This window comes from Eubalaena glacialis, chromosome 2 (genome assembly GCF_028564815.1).
Source record: "Eubalaena glacialis isolate mEubGla1 chromosome 2, mEubGla1.1.hap2.+ XY, whole genome shotgun sequence".
Lineage (NCBI taxonomy): Eukaryota > Metazoa > Chordata > Mammalia > Artiodactyla > Balaenidae > Eubalaena > Eubalaena glacialis.
In genome coordinates, this window is record NC_083717.1 from 67929790 (window position 1) to 67950554 (window position 20765).

General features: G+C 50.8%; 1 protein-coding gene across 1 annotated transcript in view; it reads left to right on the forward strand.

Moving 5' to 3' along the window:
* Positions 1 to 20765, forward strand: part of ITGA11 (integrin subunit alpha 11) — a 127176-nt gene that overhangs the window by 89438 nt on the left and 16973 nt on the right. The window contains exons 11-19 of the mRNA XM_061181966.1: positions 1476 to 1620; positions 4153 to 4301; positions 7492 to 7632; positions 7885 to 8088; positions 8968 to 9098; positions 13444 to 13610; positions 14994 to 15136; positions 16583 to 16693; positions 20137 to 20222. Of these exons, the coding sequence (XP_061037949.1) occupies positions 1476 to 1620; positions 4153 to 4301; positions 7492 to 7632; positions 7885 to 8088; positions 8968 to 9098; positions 13444 to 13610; positions 14994 to 15136; positions 16583 to 16693; positions 20137 to 20222 (1277 nt within the window). The remainder of the gene's footprint in view (positions 1 to 1475; positions 1621 to 4152; positions 4302 to 7491; positions 7633 to 7884; positions 8089 to 8967; positions 9099 to 13443; positions 13611 to 14993; positions 15137 to 16582; positions 16694 to 20136; positions 20223 to 20765) is intronic.

The following is a 20765-nucleotide window of genomic DNA, read 5'->3' on the forward strand; positions in this document are numbered from 1 at the left end:
TGGGGGCAAGGAGAAATTGAGTGCCTTGGACCACAAGTGGTGGGGAAACCGCAAATCCCACCGACCAGCTGGGTTGAAGGAGGGCTCAGTGGGAGAGAGGTGACTTCACCAGCTTGTGCTTTAACAGCCCAAAGCTGGGAGGCAAAGCTGGATGCCCCTGGCACATGATCACCAAGGTGACCCAGGAAGGCAGCCCCTCCCTGCTTCCATGCCCCCTCCTCAGCCCCTCATTGTCCCTAGTCACTTCTCTTCCTCTTCTGAGTGCTTGCTGTTTGTCTTCCTATACCCACTAGTTATGTGGATGGTTTCGGGGCGGGGGGGGATAGGGTGCAGGGACAACCCAGGGAGTGAGTGGACCCGGTCCTCGGAAATGACCCTGGAGGCTTCCCCTCAAGGAGCCAGAGCTCCCCATCTTCCTGCCCAGGCATCGCAGCATCTGCTTACCCTGCAACTAAAGACAAGCTCCTGTCCTTGGGGTGCTGGCTGTCACAAATGTGGCCCTGGCTTATTTGTCTAGCCTCATATTGAGCCACCTTGCCCTCTTACTCAAGACTCCAGCCCCATCAAACAGCTTTCAGTTCCTTAAGCCAAAGGCTCTGAACTCTCTCCAGCCTCAGGGCATTTGCACAATGCTGTAGGTTTGGTGGCAGGACCTCTGGAGCTTTTGCTGTCTTAAACTTGTCCAAACACACAAATCACAGAATGAAGACTTAAGTCATAATAGTTTTCCATTTCCTTAGTTAAGATGAAGCAACCATTTCCGAGAAGGTAGAAGTATGTGATGTTTGTATTAAAGTAAACTTAAATATCGCTAAAAAACAAAAAAAAAAGTCCCATCCCTCCGGGTGTCTGGGTAAGCATCACTTGCTCAAAACGCTTTTCCTGAGCCCCCTCTCAATCTAAATTCAACCTCACCATGACATTTATCATATCCCTCATTGTGTGGCATTTATCACAGTTTGCAAGTATTATGTTTATTTGTATATTTATTTATATCTGTGAGCTCTGTGAGGGCAGGGACAGTATCCCCAGCACCAAGCAAGTGTCTGACACAAGATAGACACACAGTGACTTTTTACTGAAGAAATGAAGAAGTAGGATTTACACACTCAGGAAAGCAACTCAGACACTGCGAAGGAATGGGAAGGAGGAAAAGCATAGGGACACCACTTAAAGGAGTGTCAGAAGGAAGGGATGGCGACAAGAGATTTCCTAGAGGGGTTCTGAAGCCCAAAATGGAATGGAGCTTTGGTCCTGGATTTGGAGTTTGTTTCTAGAACATTCCTTCAAAGTTCCTTGGCCCCTTCAAAAGCCAAGAATCCTGGCTGGAAGTTGGGCTATTAAATAACAAACCCAGGAGAAGGTGCCAGAGGGGACGGGCAGATGGATGCTTCATGGTTGCGGACGTGGTGCGGCTTCCTGGTGAGGGGCACCTGGGGGACACGAGCTGATGTGCATCCCCTTCCCAATGTCAGGATGGGATTCTGCTGGGAGCCGTTGGTGCCTATGACTGGAATGGAGCTGTGCTAAAGGAAACCAGCGGCGGGAAGGTCATTCCTCTCCGAGAGTCCTACCTGAAGGAGTTCCCTGAGGAGCTCAAGAACCACGGCGCGTACCTGGGTAAGAGCCAGAGCTGAGGGGTGGCTGGCGGGCGGTGGGCGAGGAGGGGACCTGAGGGATCCAGAACCTGCCCACACCTGAGACCAGGGGCCTGTCTGAGCATATCTGTGCTGATTCAGACACAGTCAGGGGCCATTGCCTCTCCAGCCTGGCATCCACCACGTCCAGCGCCATGCCTGGCACGTCACACGCTCTCCATAAGCAGGCAGAATAAATGACAAGCAACGCACCCCAACCTGAAATGTGTTGTTTCGGTTGATGCTTCTAGACTCTAGGGCAGCTGTTGTTGTGTTTTCAGGTTTGAGTGCACGAAGCCTGGCTCCCCAAGGCAAAATGCAAGTCGAGGATGTGTTAAGGTTTACAATCAAGGCAGAAGTCAGTTCCCATTAAGTACCTTAGAGTGGTCGTAAAAAGAAAAGCATGAATCGTTGACCTGATGGTGATAGGTCCCAGCTGTGAGACCTTAACCTGACAGATCCCAGTCACCTCTAGCTCTGCAGGAGCAGGGCCTCCACCATCCATGCTGAGGCCCTTCTGCCATGGCCTTTCTGAAAGGGCTGAACCAGAACGAAGGGAGCAGGGGGCGAATGTCCAGGGCTCCCATTGTCTGTGAGTCCTGAGTTTCTGAACTGAGTCCACCAGCTGTGAAGTTACTCATCACTGATGCAGCCTCGGACTCCACTTCTCCGTGAACATGGGCCATCCAGACTTGGCAGTGGATCTCTCTGTGGTGGGAAGGTCACTCCTCCTCCCAGAAGATCCTGGGGGCGCAGAGCCAGGATGATGGGCCTTCATGAGGCCCAACGGTCTCACCTTAACTATAGTCACCACCTCGGGTGTGAGTCCTGAGAGAGTGCCTTTCTCTTCCTTCTCCTCCTCCCTCTGGGGGTTCGTGCAGTGAGGGCAGTCTGGAAGATTGGTCTCTGGAAGATTCCTCCCGATGTGCCCCAGGGGAGAGGGGGAGTTTGGGGAAGGAGACAGGCCGGCCAGGCTCTCCGCCTCCACACTGGGGAAGCTTATGGACTTCTGGCCACGGGTCCTCCTGTCAGGTCTTCAGGGAGGCTTGTCCAGCTTTCGGGGGGGCCCCGCCTGCTGGTCCAGGAGCCACATGGGAACTGAAACCACTGCCAGCAGACGGCTGGGAAGCAGGAAGCTCTCTCTCAGCGCAGCTTGGAGCTTTGAGAGTCAGCCCACGCCTGCCCCCAGGACACTCAGCCCCCAAGACCTTCCCACCACCACTGTCCCTCCTTCTGAGGAAGCCCAAATGCCCAGGGCCAACTGAGAACATTTTCAGTAGTGCCACTAAGCGCTCAACTCAGAAGAAACCTTTGCTCCACACCGCAAGCCTAACCCCGCCCTACCCTCAATACACGGCCACGTTAGCCACCCGCCATGGGATATCTTGGTCTCACCTACCTTTCAAGCTCCACTTCCCAGAATACATTTCCAAGAGTCAAACACGGTGTGTCTGGAACCAGAATAGCCCACCCTGTTGCACCCACCCTCCCGGCCACTGCATCGGCTCCTCTGTGCATCCCGCAGCCAGACTGAAAGCAACCGGTGACCCGAGAGACAGTGTTACCCACAAACACACAGGCGCACGCACACACACGCAGGCATGCACACGTGGCAGAAGGAGACATGCGTTCCCCAGAAACCGCCCAGGAACTGCCAACAAGGCCTGACACCCATCTAAAAACTGGGATCCATGATCCAGTTGCCTGGCAGAAAGTGGGACTCTCAGCTTTGCACACCTTCCAGGGCCCCACTTTCAGGAGAGTTGCCTGAAGGTGCTGCACAGTCACTCCCCAGAGCTGGGCGCTCGACTGGAAATTCACAGTGATCAGGCACAGATCCCAAGAACACGGATTGGTGGCCTTTCCCAAAGAGCCTCTGGGTTTCCATCTCTTTCTCTTTTGAGTGCACTGAAAGAAGCCTAGTCACTCCCTCTTTTGAGTTTGCAAAGCTTTGGGGCTGCAGGAATCCCTGAGACTCCACCTAAATGCCCCGAGCGGAGCAGTTCCTCGCCTCTGCACAGCCAACTCTTCAGTTTTCGGTGGACCACTTAGCAGGGGGTTCCGGTAATGAAGAGGACACTGGTTGATCCCCAGAGAGACTATCGGTGGGGATCAAAAACAAAGCCTGCCCAATATAAAAAGAAATGTGGCTAGGGTTTGCCTTTCTCTTTCCTCCCTGTTCCGTCATGCACTCACCTGTGAGGCAGGTGAAGCATGTGATGTGCATGTTCCAGGTCAGCAATGCCTATTAGTGGCCCCACCTGGCTTCCTTGATGCCTTTAAGCAGGGGGTGGGCGCAGTGAGTTCTCCCCACCCTTCACCGGCCCTGCCTCTTCCAGGCCTCCTCAGCTGCGCCTGGGAACTACCGCTCTGTGGTATCACATCTGCTCGGCCTGGTCTGAACACTCTCCGTTCAGCGGCCAGTCCTCAGCGGCACAGCTGAGCCGCACACAGGGCCCTGGTGAGGTCTGCCAGGCCACGGGGCCAGAGACCAGCCTGTTTTCTCCCGTGGCAGGGTACACAGTCACATCGGTCGTGTCCTCCAGGCAGGGGCGGGTGTACGTGGCCGGAGCCCCCCGGTTCAACCACACAGGCAAAGTCATCCTGTTTACTATGCACAACAACCGGAGTCTCACCATCCACCAGGCCCTGCAGGGCAAGCAGGTAACGCAGGGGAGGCTGGGGGCGGGGCAGACGGGTGGGACAGAGGGGAAGGTGGGGCTGGAGGGGACTGCAGCTCAGCTCTTCCCTCTCAGGACCATCCCCAGACCCACCAGCGTCCTTCCTGGTTGGGGGTATACGCCTCCTTTACACCCGCCTTAGAGCTGATGTCCTTCCCCAGGAAGCCAGGCCTGGTCCCTGCCGCAGCAAGAGAACCCGGGAGAATTTGCTTGCCCGCACTTCATGGAGCCCTTGTCTCTGGTGCCTTGGCCCCGACCTCTGCCCCCAACTACCAGCCTCTTTCTGGTCGTGTCTAGAGTTCAGGGCCAGAGGCAGCATCCAGGCTATAGCTTCCCAGCTTGGACTGCCAGGGCCCGTAGGCATCCTGAAGGGGCACTCGTGTTCCTCAAGCCACCTTGGCGCTACCGGAAGTGAGAGGAGTCATGCCTCCACCCATAGCGCGGCCCCATGGGTTCACCAAGATGCCAACTTCTTTCCTTTCCCGGACTGGGCACAATGCAGAACTATACGGCTGCCAATGTCACCGCCCCGGATGTGGTGGGCAACCAGGGCTGTGCTGCTGAGAGTCTCGTGTTGGATGGTCATGAATGCAAGCTGGAAAGCTATGATAAGAGTCAGTGATGGTGAAAAGATCAGAAAACAGGGTTCTGATCCAAGTCATTTCAATAGCCCAGGAAAACTGTGGTCCTGAGAAGCAACATAGCTTTTCCAAGGTTATAGGGTAGATTCACGGCTGGGTCAAGTTCAGAATCCAGGACTCTTGGTGGGGCTCTCTACATTATGCTACCTCCTGACCCCCAACAATCCCCAAACCAGGCCATGGGCCCTCCTGCCTGGCAGCATCCAGCATCCATCATACCCTGGGCCTGAGCTGAGCCCTGTCCAGGCCCTTATTGTTATTCTTGGCTCACCCCCGGCCCTCCAGAGCCTGGGAACAGCCCTGTCTCCTGCGTTTTCTACTGCCCTTGGCCTGTCACCATGAGGACATGTTCTTCACCGGGTCAAACCTAAATCCCTCTAGCTACAGGGAGCCATCCTTCCACCATTCCTCTTCCCATCCCAGGGCACTGGCGGACCCGGGCACTGCTCTGGCCCCAGCTTCCACCCTGCCCGCCCACACTCTACCCAGGGCTGGCTCTGTCGGGAATCCTAGGCTAGACCTTGAGAGCTGAAGGGAATTCGCTGATGAATTTATGACATTTATACTGCCTGGTTCCACCTCCAACATCCGAATGAGAAACCGCAGCGCTGAAGGCAGCTAAGTTAAGTGGATTCCAAATCAACATGACCCACATAGCTGAGGCCACATGTTTAGACAGGGTCTCCCTCCGCCTCCCTCTTTGCTCTCTGTCTGCCTCTTAATTACTTCATGTGGGCACATCTCTTCCCCCCCCCACCCCGTGTTTATGATTTCCTTTTTCCCTCTTCTGTATTTTTATCGTTCTCCTCGGTTAAATGCTTTTAATGCTTGAGGATAAATTTCTTCTGAAAACACCCTAAGCCAGGGAGGGAGAATCACTGGCTCAAGTGTCAGATGGATCGGAGTTCCAACCCAGTTTGGCTGTGACCAGCCTTCTGACCTTGGGCAAGTGACTTGAACTCTCTGAGCTTCAGTTCCTTCCCTGTAGAATAAGGACGATAATCTCTCCCAAGACAGCGTGAGGCTCACACAAGCTAACCTGAGGCTGTAAAGCGTCTCACACAGGGCCTGTCCTTGGGAAGGGCTCCTCTTCTTTCCTGAGCAACCCCTTCCTCCTATAAACATTTACTGAGTACCTCCTGCGTGCCAGGCACGGCACCCACGCCTGGAGGGAACAAGACAGGCACAGCTCCCACTGTCCAGAGGCGCTGGTGGAGGGAGCCGGGGCTGGGGGCAGGAGCACGGGGCTAGGGGAGCGTGGAGGAGGGACCATTGCAGGGAGTGGAGTAGGGAAGGGCAGGGGTGCTTCTAACAGGCAGTGACCTGAAGGACGATAGACATTACCGGGAGAGAGGGGAAGGGAGAGGGTACAGGTCAGACAAAAGTATGTGCAGGGGGCAGCTGGGAACCCAGCTGGAGCCGGGGGGCTTTTGGAGAAGAGAAATCACTTGGTATGTCAGGAGGGGATGTGGGAGCCAGAGGGTAGGGGACAGAGGCTGGTCTAGGAAGGTCACACTGAAGAGTTTGGACATTTTCCCCCAAAGCAAGGAAGCGGCATGGTCAGCTGCTGGAGGCCACTCTATCTCCCCGCAGTGGTGGGCTGGAGGGGCCATCCTGGAGGGGGTGGGGCTTTGGAAGGTGCCTCACATGGGGGAGAAACATCGGAGGAGGCGGGAAGTAGATGGATTCGGGACATGTTTGGCATCCACCAGGTGGACTTGCGGGGAGACTGCAGGTGGGAGAGGTGGAGGGTGGAGCCAGGGAGGACCCTTAGGTTTCTAACCGAGTGGTCAGATGGTGCCCTCACTGAAGGGGGGAATCACGGCACCCATGGTGGGAGAGGAACACAGTAAGTGCTCAAATACTGAAAAGAAATCATAAGTCACCACCCAAGGTGCTAAGCCCAGAGTTATTTGGAATATAAAAAATTGAAAATGAGCTAAATGTCCAGCAACAGAGGATTGATTAAATACATTTGGCACACGTGTAATTTGGAATATTATAGAATCACCAATGATCATGTTGTAGGAAAAAAATATAACACGTCGGAGAAAATACTCATGATCCATTGTTTTATTTAAAAAATCAGAATATATAAACTATACATCCAGTCTGATCCCAGATTGTAAAACTAAAACCACACACACACACACACACACACACACACACACACACACACCCTAGAGAAAACAGTCCAGAGGAAAAATATACTGAAACATCCATGGTATAGTTGGTTGTTTGGACCGTGGGTGACTTTTATTTTCTTCTTCATATGTTGCTTTTATTTTGCTCACTTTTTGCCATTATAATGTATCACTTATCACTTACAGAATAAATGGCAATCAATAAAATTAAATAATGGAAAGCCGAGTGGGGGCGGGATGGATAACAGAAGGAGAAAAGAGGGAGGGACCTTCTCATTTGTGCAGCAAAAATTCTGAGTCAAAGGCTGTGCTCAGTTTCCATCCACTGGCGAGCAGAGGCCTCTCAGTAGCCCAGCCCCACACCCCTCTCCCCATCCCTGTGCCGCAGATAGGCTCTTACTACGGGAGCGAGATCACCTCGGTGGACGTCGATGGCGACGGTGTGACTGATGTCCTGCTGGTGGGCGCACCCATGTACTTCAGCGAGGGCGGAGAGCGGGGCAGGGTGTACATCTACAACCTGAGACAGGTACGGAGCGTGGAGGCTGGCCAGCTTTCCAGGGGCACCTGATCCCTGCCTTGATCAGGTGTCCACGCGGGAACTGGGAGGCCGGCACCTGCCTGTGGAGCGGGGGAGGATGGGAACCTCTTCTGTCATTGGGCTTATATAGCAGGAGAGAAATGGGGAAACGCAGAGGGGATGCTGCAGGCCAGAGGGGGTCACGACCCAGAGAGCCCTTGCCAAGTCCCCCTGAGCCTTTTCCTGCCACTGGTTTCACAGAACCGGTTTGTTTACGATGGAACACTGAAGGATTCCCACAGTTACCAGAATGCCCGATTCGGCTCCTCCATCGCCTCGGTTCAGGACCTCAATCAAGATTCCTACAACGATGTGGTGGTGGGAGCCCCTCTGGAGGACAACCACAGAGGAGTCATCTATATCTTCCACGGCTTCCAGGGCAGCATCCTAAAGACACCGAAGCAGGTAACGCCCCCCCCTCCCCAGTAGATGGATGGAGCTAGGACTTGGAGTCCTGGTAGCTCACGCCCTGTCCTCACACAGGAAAAGAGAACTTGCCTCAAATCAAAATTTTGAAATGGGTGCATTTGTCTTCAAGCCCTTCCCATCACCCCTTTGGATACCCTCTCCCTGGTTAACTTTATTCCCCCAGCAACAGCAACAAAATCCCAAGGACCCGAACCTCACTGGCCCTCATATGTATTCATGCAATTGACTACACGTGGAGAACGCCTGTTTGGGCTCCTCGTCTCTGGAAGTGCCTCAGGCTGGAAACAGTGCTCTTCCTAAAAGTGACCCATCCCAAGTCCCCTCAGGTCATCACTTTTGCCTACCTATTTTATTAGTAAGATATACCACAGTTAGAGATAATGGTGGGTTACCTGCCAGGTAATGTGTATTTACACCCAGTGGGGAATTCTTTTTTTTTAAAATTGAAGTGTAGTTGATGTACAATATAAGTTACAACACAGTGGTTCACAATTTTTAAAGGTTATACTCCATGTATAGTTATTATAAAATATTGGCTATATTCCCTGTGTTGTACAATATATCCTCATAGCTTATTTATTGTATACATAATAGTTTGTACCTCTTTATCCCCTACCCCTATCTTGCCCCTCCCCCTTCCCTCTTCAGTGGGGAACACTTTTTTATGACACACTATTTTAATCCAAAAGAATGACTTAATGGCAGGAATTTCAGGTGCCATAATGGACCAGGAGAGGAGATAGCTTTGGGCCAGGGAAGCTTCCTGATGATTTCAAACAGGCTGTCTCCAGGGCTCCCAATTGTATCTACCCCTTAGGGTGCCCATGCCCAGCTCTTTCCTTCCACTCCCTGCAGAGAATCGCTGCCTCAGAGCTGGCTCCAGGCCTCCAGTATTTTGGCTGCAGCATCCATGGGCAATTGGACCTCGACGAGGATGGGCTTGTGGACCTGGCTGTGGGCGCCCTTGGCAACGCCGTGATTTTGTGGTTGGTTCCCCGTTTTTCTTGACTCTTGGGCTCTCCTGAGGGTCATGATGGATACAGGGTTTTAAAGATATGCTTTAGGATCTTTGTCTCTTGTCCTTAATCACTGTGAGCCAAATTCACCCTGTTCTTATCCCGTTGTGACTACAAATTTTCTTTTTATGGAATCACTGTTAAGTTATTTTGAAGTCCAAATTCCTCTTCTCAGTGGACTGCTAAGGTTTTAGAGCAATTTAGTGGCAAAAAGCCCCTCTTAGAATTTTTCCTAAAAGTTCTGGCTACTTGGTCATTTCTTCCACTTAGCTTCTAAAGCTACTTTAAAGGACAGACTGAGGATATTCTTATCAGCTGGGAGGATCTCCCTTCTACCCCACTGTGAGAGAGGATTTCTTTCCTCCAAACCCCATCTGACCCTTGGTTTCCTTTTTCAGGGCCTCATTTCTGCACCATTCCATCAGATATTTGTCATACATTTGCACTTAGGGTCTCTACTTAGCAATGGTCTACAGCTTTTAAAAAAAGGGGGGCGGGGCGCTTTCTAAAAGTCCATCTAAATATTTTACCATGTGATGTGTCAGATACTTTTTGAACCAAAAAAAATTTTAATTTGAGCTAGTTTTTTATATGTTGATACTTTTCATTATAAATACAATAACTTAAAGAAAATTGGTAAAATAAATCACTCAGAGTTTCATCACCTTAACATTACCACTATTAACATTTTGGTATATTTCCCTACCAGCCTATTTCCACCTGCATATAATTTTATATAAACACAATCACATTTTTCATACAACTTAAGAAAGACATTAAACAGAGATATCCTATGACTTCACAAGGAGAATCTTCATGTTCTTGGTCCTCAAGAATATTACGATCCAGTCGGGAAATGTCTTAATCCAAGTTCCCAAGAAAACAGAGCCTGAGGCTAAAGCTTCTGCGCCTCTGCCCTGGAAAGGGCTTCAGCTCCAGGGGCGGAAGTGAGGGTCAAGGGAAACTGAAACAGGAAAGGAGGAGAGAGATACGAGAGGTCGTTAGTTACTGAAGGAGCTGCAGCCTCACGCCTGGGGCAGCTCCCTGCTCCAGCATCTCCAGAGAGGAGGAAGGAATATAGCCTCTGCTTCCTGTAACAGTCCCTTAGGGGAGCAATGGGGAGCAGCGTATCTGCGGGCTCCTCATGTCCCCCTGTGCCATGGCCAAAGCATCAGCTGCCCCACGCCTCCAGGTGGTGTCCCCTGGCCCTCTAGGCAAGCAGGGTCTCTGCGGGTCCAGCATCGGCTCCACGGCCTCTCCTTGAAGGTCTGCTCTGCAGGTGGGGCTCTTAGGTCTTCGGTAGCAACAGCAGCTTGGGCTAAATGTATTCACTGCGTTGCAATTCAGGTGAACAAGACCCAGGGTAGGGGGTAGACATGGCCTCTGGGGTCTGTAGGGCGACACATAAACTAAGTCCTTTACAGGAAGCAAGGTATATGCACACACACATCAAAAGAATCAGTCTCACAGAAAGGACTCAATCAAGCCCTAGCTTGTGAGGTCTAAACCTAAATGCTACCTGAGTAGTGCTGAAACTGTGAGCTGGAGCCCTCTGGGAAGACTTCATAGTCAAACTCCATGGATCTCAAACATGACTACCCTTAGGATCACCTGGGAGCTTTTAAAACTCATTGCCCAGGTTTTACCCAGATCACTGAAAGCAGAATTTCTAGGGCAGGGGCCCAAGCAGCAGTAATTTTTAAAGACTCTCAGGTGTTTGTTTCCAAACAGAAGACGTTCTCACCTGCTTTGGTTCTCACAATTCCCCATCAGAGAGATCGTGTGACCTGCCCAGTGGAGCCAAGACTCAAACCCGTCCTTCTCACTCCACAGCACAGAGGAGGCGCGCCATCCCTCTTCCACTAAGAAGAGCAGAGTATTAGCACAGATAATCACGCTAAAAGTCTGAAGCATCTAAAACACACTACACTTATTTCTTTTTACATAAATGCATAGTTCGGAGAGGCAATATTTCCCTTCCCTAACTCTGATTGACTTAGACAATAGAAGCGTACATTTGCATTTCCTTGGCTGCCTGGATGGGGCGGTGTTGGGATGGATGGCTCGGGGCAGGTCTCTAGAACAATGAGTTGTTCTCTACTTTGGCTGCACATTGGAATCACCTGGGGTGCTTTAACACCCACGCTCTCCAAAGTGTGGTCCAGAGAGCAACCTCACTAGCATCACCTGAGAGCTTGCTAGAAATGCGGGATCTGCATTTTAACCAGAGCCCCAGGAAATGCGCAAATGTATTAAAATCTGAGAAGCACTGCTTTAAGACATGGTGATGCCTATTCTTGTTTGATCTGACCTGGAGAGCAACTTGGGCATCAGGATGTTTTTAATTTAATTTTTATTTTATATTGGAGTATAGTTGATTTACAATGTTGTACAGGTGTACAGCAAAGTGATTCCATTATATATATACATATATCTATTCTTTTTCAGATTCTTTTCCCATATAGGTTATTACAGAATATTGAGTAGAGTTCCCTGTGCTGTACAGTAGGTCCTTGTTGATTATCTGTTTTATATGTAGTAGTGTGTATATGTTAATCCCAAACTCCTCTAATTTATCCCTCCCCCCACCTTTCCCCTTTGGTAACCATAAATTTGTTTTCAAAGTCTGTGAGTCTGTTTCTGTTTTGTAAATAAATTCCTTTGTATCACTTTTTAAGATTCCACATGTAAGTGATATCATATGATATTGGTCTTTCTCTGACTGACTTCACTTAGTATGATAATCTCCAGGTCCATCCATGTTGCTGCAAAAGGCATTATTTCATTCTTTTTTATGGATGAGTAATAGTCCATTGTATATATGTACCACATCTTCTTTATCCATTCATCAGCCAATGGACATCTAGGTTGCTTCCATAGCTTGGCTATTGTAAATAGTGCTGCAGTGAATATTGGGGTGCATGTATCTTTTCAAATCATTGTTTTCTCTGGATATATGCCCAGGAGTGGGATTGCTGGATCATATGATAGTTCTATTTTTAGTTTTTTAAGGAACCTCCATACTGTTCTCCGTAGTGACTGTACCAATTTACATTCCCACCAGTAGTGTAGGAGGGTTCCCTTTTCTCCATACCCTTTCCAGCATTTATTGTTTGCAGACTTTTTGATCATGGCCATTCTGACTGTTGTGAGGTGATACCTCATTGTAGTTTTGATTTGCATTTCTCTAATAATTAGCGATGTTGAACATCTTTTGGGCCATCCATATGTCTTCTTTGGAGAAATGTCTATTTAGGTCTTCTGCCCATTTTTTGATTGGGTTGTTTGTTTTTTTGATATTGAGCTGCATGAGCTGTTTGTATATTTTGGAGATTAATCCCTTGTCGGTTGCTTCTTTTGCAAATATTTTCTCCCATTCTGTGGGTTGTCTTTTTGTTTTGTTTATTGTTTCCTTTGCTGTGCAAAAGCTTTTAAGTTTAATTAGGTCCCGCTTGTTTATTTTTGTTTTTATTTTCATTACTCTAGGAGGTGGATCCAGAAAGGTATTGCTGCGATTTATATCAGAGTGTTCTGTCTATGTTTTCCTCTAGGAGTTTTATAGTGTCTGGTCTTACATTTAGGTCTTTAATCCATTTCGAATTTATTTTTGTGTATGGTGTTAGAGAATGTTCTGGTTTCATTCTTTTGCATGTAGCTGTCCAGTTTTCCCAGCACCACTTATTGAAGAGACTGTCTTTTCTCCATTGTATATTCTTGCCTCCTTCATCATAGATTAATTGACCATAGGTGCGTGAGTTTATTTCTGGGCTTTCTATCCTGTTCCATTGATCTATATTTCTGTTTTTGTGCCAGTCCCATACTGTTTTGATTACCGTAGCTTTGTAGTAGAGTCCGAAGTCAGGGCGCCTGATTCCTCCAGCTCTGTTTTTCTTTCTCAGGATTGCTTTGGCTTTTGGGGGTCTTGTTTTTCCATACAAATTTTAAAATGTTTTGTTCTAGTTCGGGCATCAGGATTTTTTAAAGCTCTCCAGATTACTCTGATGTACATGCAGGGTTGAAGTGATGAGAAGGCAAAGGATGTCAGTATGGTCTGCTGCAAGCACAGCCCCTAGGAAAATGATGAAGGGCTGCCTCAAGGGGCTGTGAGGTTGCTTAGCCTGCCCTTCGTCCACCTGTACACTTTTTTTGCCCAATCCTGTGACACCTGGACCCCCTCCCTGCACACCCCACCACTGCCTCACTCCCAGTGGGGGTTTTACAGATCCCGTTCCATCTGGCTCTCCACCTTTCCGTGGGTCCCAGCAGAGCAGCCTTGTACCCCGCCCAACCCCTGCTTCTCTCCCTCCTCCTGCAGGTCCCGCCCTGTGGTTCAGATCAATGCCAGCCTCCACTTTGAGCCGTCCAAGATCAACATCTTTCACAGGGATTGCAAACGCAGCGGCAGAGACGCCACCTGCCTGGCCGCCTTCCTCTGCTTCTCACCCGTCTTCCTGGCACCTCATTACCAAACTTCAACAGTTGGTAAATCAAGCCCCTCCCCACTTCCCCAGCTCCAATCTCTCCCCCATGGACTTTGCATTTGCTCTGTTTCTAAACCTGGGCTTTTGCTGAAATGGGTTTTAAGTGCCAGGTCACACCTAGAGCCACATTTGATGACTTCTAGATGCCCATTCAATGCTCTGATTCCAGGGGGCAGAGAGGGGATCTCATACCATGGTGAGAATGGCAGTGAGCAGTGGTGACCAACGTGGGAGAGGTTGGGGAAGAAGGAAATAGTCAGAGACGGTGTTTGGACCAGAACAGGGGACTGGAAGTAGTGGAACCGTCTGGGGTGTGGAAGCTGTGAAGTCAGATTCAGAGAAAGAGTCAGACGCAGGAGGGAGAGCTAGTAACCAGGGGGTCAGGCAGATGAAGACCCGAGTAGCAGTGGTCATTGCTCAGAGTAGGCGTGAGTCCACAGCAGGGCAGTTTCCTTCTGAGGGTCCATCACTCCCAGCCAAGGCTGGGATCAGACACCTGCTCATGACAGCCCTGGGCCCAGGCACCCCCAGCAAGTGGCAGCTACAGGTTCCAGGACCAGGTTAGACCTGTGCAGGAAATTGGGACCACAGAGAGCTTCTCAGCCAAGGAGCAGGACCGACCAGATGATTAAAAAACAGGTGTCCCAGAAGGAAGATGAGAACAAAGGCAGGCCTGGGTGGTTGTGTCCTTCTTTCAACTTCTTTCTATGATAGGAGAATGATGCCAAGAACCTGGTGCATCCAGAGTGCTGCTGGGGTACCGGAGAAGGGGCTGAGCCTTTCCAGCATTTAGCAAAAGATCAGCCTAGTTGAAGGGGAGGAGGCTGCAGGCCTTAAACCCCAGAACAGCCTTAGGTTTGAGGAGCTGGTGGGCAGGACCTGGCCAGCCCTCCCTAGTGTGATGGGAACTGCCACCTGCAGAGGCTCGGACCCAGACCTGACGGGATCCCAGAGCCGAGGACGAGGCCCGGAAAGGTGATGGGAGAGGTGGAGAGGTCTGTTGACTCCAGGAGTGGCTCAAATGGAAGCATCACCCTGACCCCTCGTCCTGTCTCCTCTCCTCTTCCACTGCGTTCACTCTCCCCTCCATCTCTTCCTCTTTCTTTATCCCTTACTGTCACCTCCGTCTTCTTTTCTCCTCCTTCTGCCTCCCTGTTCTCTTTAGTTCCTTCCTTTACCCTTCTCACTGTATCGCTTGCTCTCTGTGTGGGAGTTTCCTGCCTACACTGAGCCTTGCGAGGGGAGAGGAGCAGCACTTCCCCTGGCCAGCCTGGGGGGCTTCCTGGAGGAGGATGACTTTCCAAAGGCTATTTTTAAAGAGAGGCAAACAGTCTTCAATAGAAATGTGGCTCCACCTCCATGGCTTGCCCTCTCCTTCCTCTAGGCATCAGGTATAACGCCACCATGGATGAGAGGCGGTACACGCCGAGGGCCCACCTGGATGAGGGCGGGGACCGGTACACCAACAGAGCTGCCCTGCTCTCCTCCAGCCAGGAACACTGTGAGCGGATCAATTTCCATGTCCTGGTGAGCCAGATGCCCAGCAGCCCCACCCACAGAGCCCAAGCTTCTCCAGGAAGGGGACGGAGCTGGAGGAGGTGCTGCCGTGGGAGAGGCAGAGAGCTCAGCTGGTGCCAGGCTGGTTCTGAGCCCACAGCAGACCTCAGGAGGCCAGGAAGGGGACAGTGTCCTGGACCTTGGCCATCCCATACTCATGCCCCAGAGCAAAGGCCACTGGGACACACTACTTCCCACCTCACTGTACCCTCCTCTGAAATCTCTTCTTTGCCAGCTCTCAGATGCCCACCATTTCTTAAGCAGGGGGTGAAATTCAAGGAGGGAGGTGGGCTCAATGATGTCTAGCAGAGAGGACGGTGGTCAGCCAGCTGGGGCCATGGCTCAGAAGGAAGGGATAAGCAGGCATCAGCTAATAATGACCAGGTAAGGTGGACCAGTGGCATGGACAGGCTTGGGGGGAGGAAGAGAGAGATGCCAGACTGGCAGAGGGGGAGAACCAGTGGGGGCCTGGTGCATCCACCCAGAAACTCCAGACACCCAGCCACAGCTCCAGCCTCGGAGACACAGGCAGGGGACACTCAGAGCCCACCTGACCCCAATAGTCACTGGGCAAAGGTCAGAAAATCAGGAAGTCCTGGTGTCTGTTAATACTGTTGCCCCTCTGATGTGTTTATGGTCTGGTTCTCAAAGTGTGGTCCCCAGACCACCAGCATCTTCATTACCCGGGAACTTTTTAGAATTTCACGTTCTCAAGCTCCATACCAGACCTAGTGAATCAGAAACTCTTGGGATGGGACTCAGTGTTTTAACCCCCTCCCCCTCCCGGGGTGGGATTCTGATGCAAGCTCAAGTTTGAAAGTCATTGCCTTAACACAAGGAAGCCACTGGTGTCAAGATTTGGGTTCCATGGCGGGGGGTGGGGGGGATTGGGGGATTTTTTAGGCAGCTCTAAGCATCCCCTGAATTGCCCCTATTTTGTTCAACTTTGTTCATTCATTGGTTTATTAAGCCTTGTCACAGTGCTAGGACTGTGCTAAGAGGCTTTGGAGAGAGGAGGATTGACACACAATCAGATAGTTTGGATGCCACCTAAGTGTGTCAGTAACAGGTCTGAACGGAGTGTGGGGATGAGGTGCTGCCTGGCTTCCTAGAGGCCGGGGTGTTGGGGACACAGGTTCCCAGCCTTGAAGGACAAGCAGGAGTTGGTGAAACATGCAGGCAGAGGGGTTGGCATATGCTGAGCCAAGGGCCCTTTCCAGGATCAACACTCTCCAGCTGTGGCCCCATCTGGGAGCCTCCATGCACTCACGGATGCTAAAGCTCCATGGACACATGCTCAGGGCTGACGAGGCCGCTACCCTCCCAGCTTCGGGAGGTAGAAGTTCTCTCAGTGGTCCTGGCTATGACACAGATGTTCCCTCTGCCCTCACCCCGTTCTCATCTCCTCCCACACAGGACACCGCTGACTACGTGAAGCCAGTGACCTTCTCGGTCGAGTATTCCCTGGAGGACCCCGACTATGGCCCCATGCTGGACGACGGCTGGCCCACGACCCTCAGAGTCTCGGTACGTCCTGGCATCCAGGGCAGCAGCTTTGGCACACACCCCACCGCCAGCCCTTGCCTCCTCCCAGAAGCCCGGGCTTTGCGACAGGCACAGAGGAGTTCTTCCCCTGCCTCGCCTTCCCACCTCCTGCCCTGCAAATTCCCAGCAGGCTCCTCCCCTCCTTCCTCGTGACTCGTGCTGAGCAATTTCTTGAAGGTAAGGACCCGGCCTTCTCCTGTGCAAGGCTCCCGTATCCCCAGCAGAGAGTGAGCCTGGAGTGGGTCCTGAGACTCACAGGACCCGAAGGGACCTTAGTTCTCAATCGCCCACTTCCCTCATTGACAGACGAGGACACTGGAGGCCAGAGAGGGTGATTCAACCACTAGAGCCTAGTCTGCGCTGGTTGAATGATCGACTAATTAACAAACAGTCCTCCTAGCCCGCTCCAAGTATTCCAAAAATAAGTAGTTTTAGCCTCATCATTGGCTCTGCACCCCCCAAACCCACCTTTTCTAATCCCTGGCTCTAAGGGCATCAGAATTTTCTGGTATCTAATATTCAGATGCTCCCTGCATCTGCAACTCCATATAAATCCCACACAAAGAAAACGTCAGACAGTTATCCATTCTGCCTGAGCTGTGCTAGGAGAGCAGGCAAAATAAACCCCGGGGATTTAGGAACAACTTTCAAATATACCACAATGCTCTTAAGACCATGACCTACGAGGTCCAGCCTCTGAGCAGTGTCTCTGAGAATTATTGGACTGGCCAAAAAGTTCATTCGGTTAATGAATACATTGTTCAATAAAGTTCTTCGTGAAAGTGAAAAATGTGTCTTTTATTTTTGCTTAAAACCAAACAAACTGTTTGGCCAACCCAATATATAGAATCCAGCCAGCAAACAACAATTTCAGAACTACTCACATGCTTGCCTGTATTTCTCCTACGTAAAAGAACTGTGTAGCCAACAGCAAGACTTCTGAAAATCCCCTCTCTGCTCTCATTCTCCCCCATCAGCCCCCTCAGCTCCTCCCTCTTCCCAGAGCTCCCACATCCTACCACCCACCCCTCAACCTTCACACCTTCCCTCTTCTCCTGATTCTGCATCACAGATATGTAAGAGAGGCTGTCTGAAAATGCAGTTCAGGAGAGGGGGAGATACTGACCTGGCAAAGCTGGAATTCTCGTTAGTGAGCCAGGAGAGGGGGAAAGCTGGGTACCCTGAATCTTAATATTTTTCCCATCACAGTCATCACAAGGCCACTACAGCATATGAATGAGTACATGTCACTCATTCTATAAGCATGTTGAAGCCCATGATGCAGATGAATGTGCAGAGCACTCTCTGCTCTGATGCTGATAATACGGATGCAAGGTGGTGATAAGAGTCACAGGTCAAGTCAAAGATGAGAGTAAGCTCAGAGGAAGTGTCATCAAGCAGTCAGATGATAGGTCAGGGAGGACTTTCTGGAGGAGGTAGCTTTCCCCTGGACCTTTAGAATAGACGTGAGATGGGGACGATGGGCTTATTCCAGGAAAGCTGACAGCATAGCCAAGGTGTGGACGTGGGAACAAACAGGGTGAAGGGAAGTGTAAAGAAAAAATGAGAAATAGAGCTGAAAAAGTCAGTCTGGGCATATTACCAAGGGCTTTGGATAGCAGCTAAATGTCTAAAAATCTTGTTAAAATAGATTTCTAGCCCCCAGCAAATTAGAAACATTCTTCCCATCTCTCTGCTACAAATTCTTATTTAGCTTCTCCTCAATGCCCAGCACTGTTCTAGTACCATAAAATCTTGCCTCTTGGGGGAATGAGCCATTCCATACAGTTGAGTGTAACAGTTGCTTATCACGTTAAATTATCCCTTTTAATCAAGTGGACAGAAATTTTTCTGAAGGTTATTATATAGTTTTCACACTTGAACAGTATGTTGGGTGGGCTGGGGCGTATTTCATCAGAGACTTGAAATCGCCAAGATGAACACGGGTGCTAGAATACAGTGAAGCCCCCAAGGGCTTCCAAAGTGTCTAGAGCTATGTCCTGGCATTGAATGCCTCGCTTTGCCCTCCTTTATATGGCTCTGCTGTCTTCCTTGCTGGCTGGTTCGAGCTGCAAATCCACCACGTCATGGGGAAACCAAGGGGCAGGCTTGATAGAAACGTGTCTGAAATAAGAGCATGTGGGTCTGAGTGAGGGCCAGGGAGCTCCCCTCCGAGAAGTTAGTGAACATAAGGTACGCCTGGCCTCTGTGACACCTGCTTCCCCTCCCCTGGTTCAGGCTGTGCTCCTGGTGGGGACAGTTTCACTCCTCAGCTCCAGACTTGAACACCCACCTACCTGCTGAGCCCTTCTCGCTGGATGGGCCACAAACTCAGTGTGCCCCAAACTGATCCCCTCCACTTAACCCCTCCATTTATAAATGAATGGTGCAGCCACCCTTCCAGACACTCAAAAGGAAACTTGGCCAACATCCAGGACCCTTTTCTCCCTTAGTCCTGATGAACTCCAGGTCCTGCTGCTGTCACCTCTGGGGTTCCTAACCCGTTTCCCCACACACACACACACACACACACACACACACACACACACACCCACTACCACACCGACACCGTCGTCATCTCCTGCGTGAACATTGCAGCAGCCTCCTTAGCGGTCTCTCTGCCTCTACTCTTGACCCTAACAGTCCATCCACCCACAGCAGCCAGAGGGAGCCTTCGATACGTGGGTCTGGGAGGACACGACCCCAAGACCCTGTTAAGACATGACCCCGCCCATCTCTGCATCTCCTGTACCCCTTAATACAGCAACACTAAATAGCCGTCATTCCCCAAGCTTACCATGCTGCTTCATGCCTCAGGCCCTTTGCACAGACTCGTCCTTCCTCCCAGACTTCCCTCTCCCTCTGGTCCATCCAGCTAACTCAGTCATCCTTTGGAACTCTGACCTACTGTCATTTCTCTGAAGCCTTCTCATCTATGGGCCAAAATAACTGTTTCCTTCTCTCTGCGTCCTCTATTCCTCATACAGATTTTTTTTTGCACATTTCACACTATAATTATTTGTTCACACCCTCATCTTCCCCATGAGCTGAGAGCAGAAGCTGTGTCTTCCTCATCCTATATACCCAGTACCAGAGAGCTTGCTCCCCGCAGTAAATGATCAGTCAGTGTGGACTGGCACTGGGTAAGTGGGTGTTCTGTGCTAGCAGCTCAGCTGGGGACTGAAAGGGACCTGGGACGAGTTGAGTTTTGAGCCATGTTCTAAAGAAGGGACTGTCTATGCCAAAGCATGAGAAAAAGCAGCATGGTGCTGTGAAAAAGGCAGAAAAAAACAAAGCCTGTGTCTAGTGCCGCAGAAAGAGGAGCTGGTGTGCTGTGGAGATAAGGGATGGCCCACAGCAAAGATGGGGGCTGGAAGCTCTGGGTGCCCTATCCAGCCACCCATACCTGCCTCTCCCTGGCCCAGGTACCCTTCTGGAATGGCTGCAATGAGGATGAGCACTGTGTCCCTGACCTCCTGCTGGACGCCCGCAGTGACCTGCCCACAGCCATGTGAGTAGGCTCCTCCCCACCCCCACACTGACTCCTTTCCCTTCCCCGCTGGTGGATCTAGGCTCCCAGGGCCCTAGATGACAATCCTGCACATGCTTCTCCTAGGCAGCAAGGACCAAGCACTGAACTTGGAGCAAGGTTCTAGCTCAGGGTCTGCCTCTAACTCCTGTGTGACCTCAGGCAAATACCTTGCCCTCTCTGGGCCTCAGTGACCTCCTCTGTAAAATGAATACTGTTAGTCTAATCCAACCTACTCAAACTTTGTTTAGAAAAGGAATCCTTTCTTTGGAGCCTGCACTATAAAACAGATAAAAGGTGGAGACTGAGGACCTAGAGTTCTTGGTGTTCATTGTCTAACCCCCAGACTAGATGACTTCTAAGGTCCATGGACTGACCACTAAGGAGATTAGCAGAGGATGAGCAGGGTGCTCACAATCCCCTGGAAGAAATAAACTGGCAGGGCTCCCCTGGTGGCACAGTGGTTAAGAATCCGCCTGCCAACGCAGGGGACACGGGTTCGAGCCCTAGTCCGGGGAGGTCCCA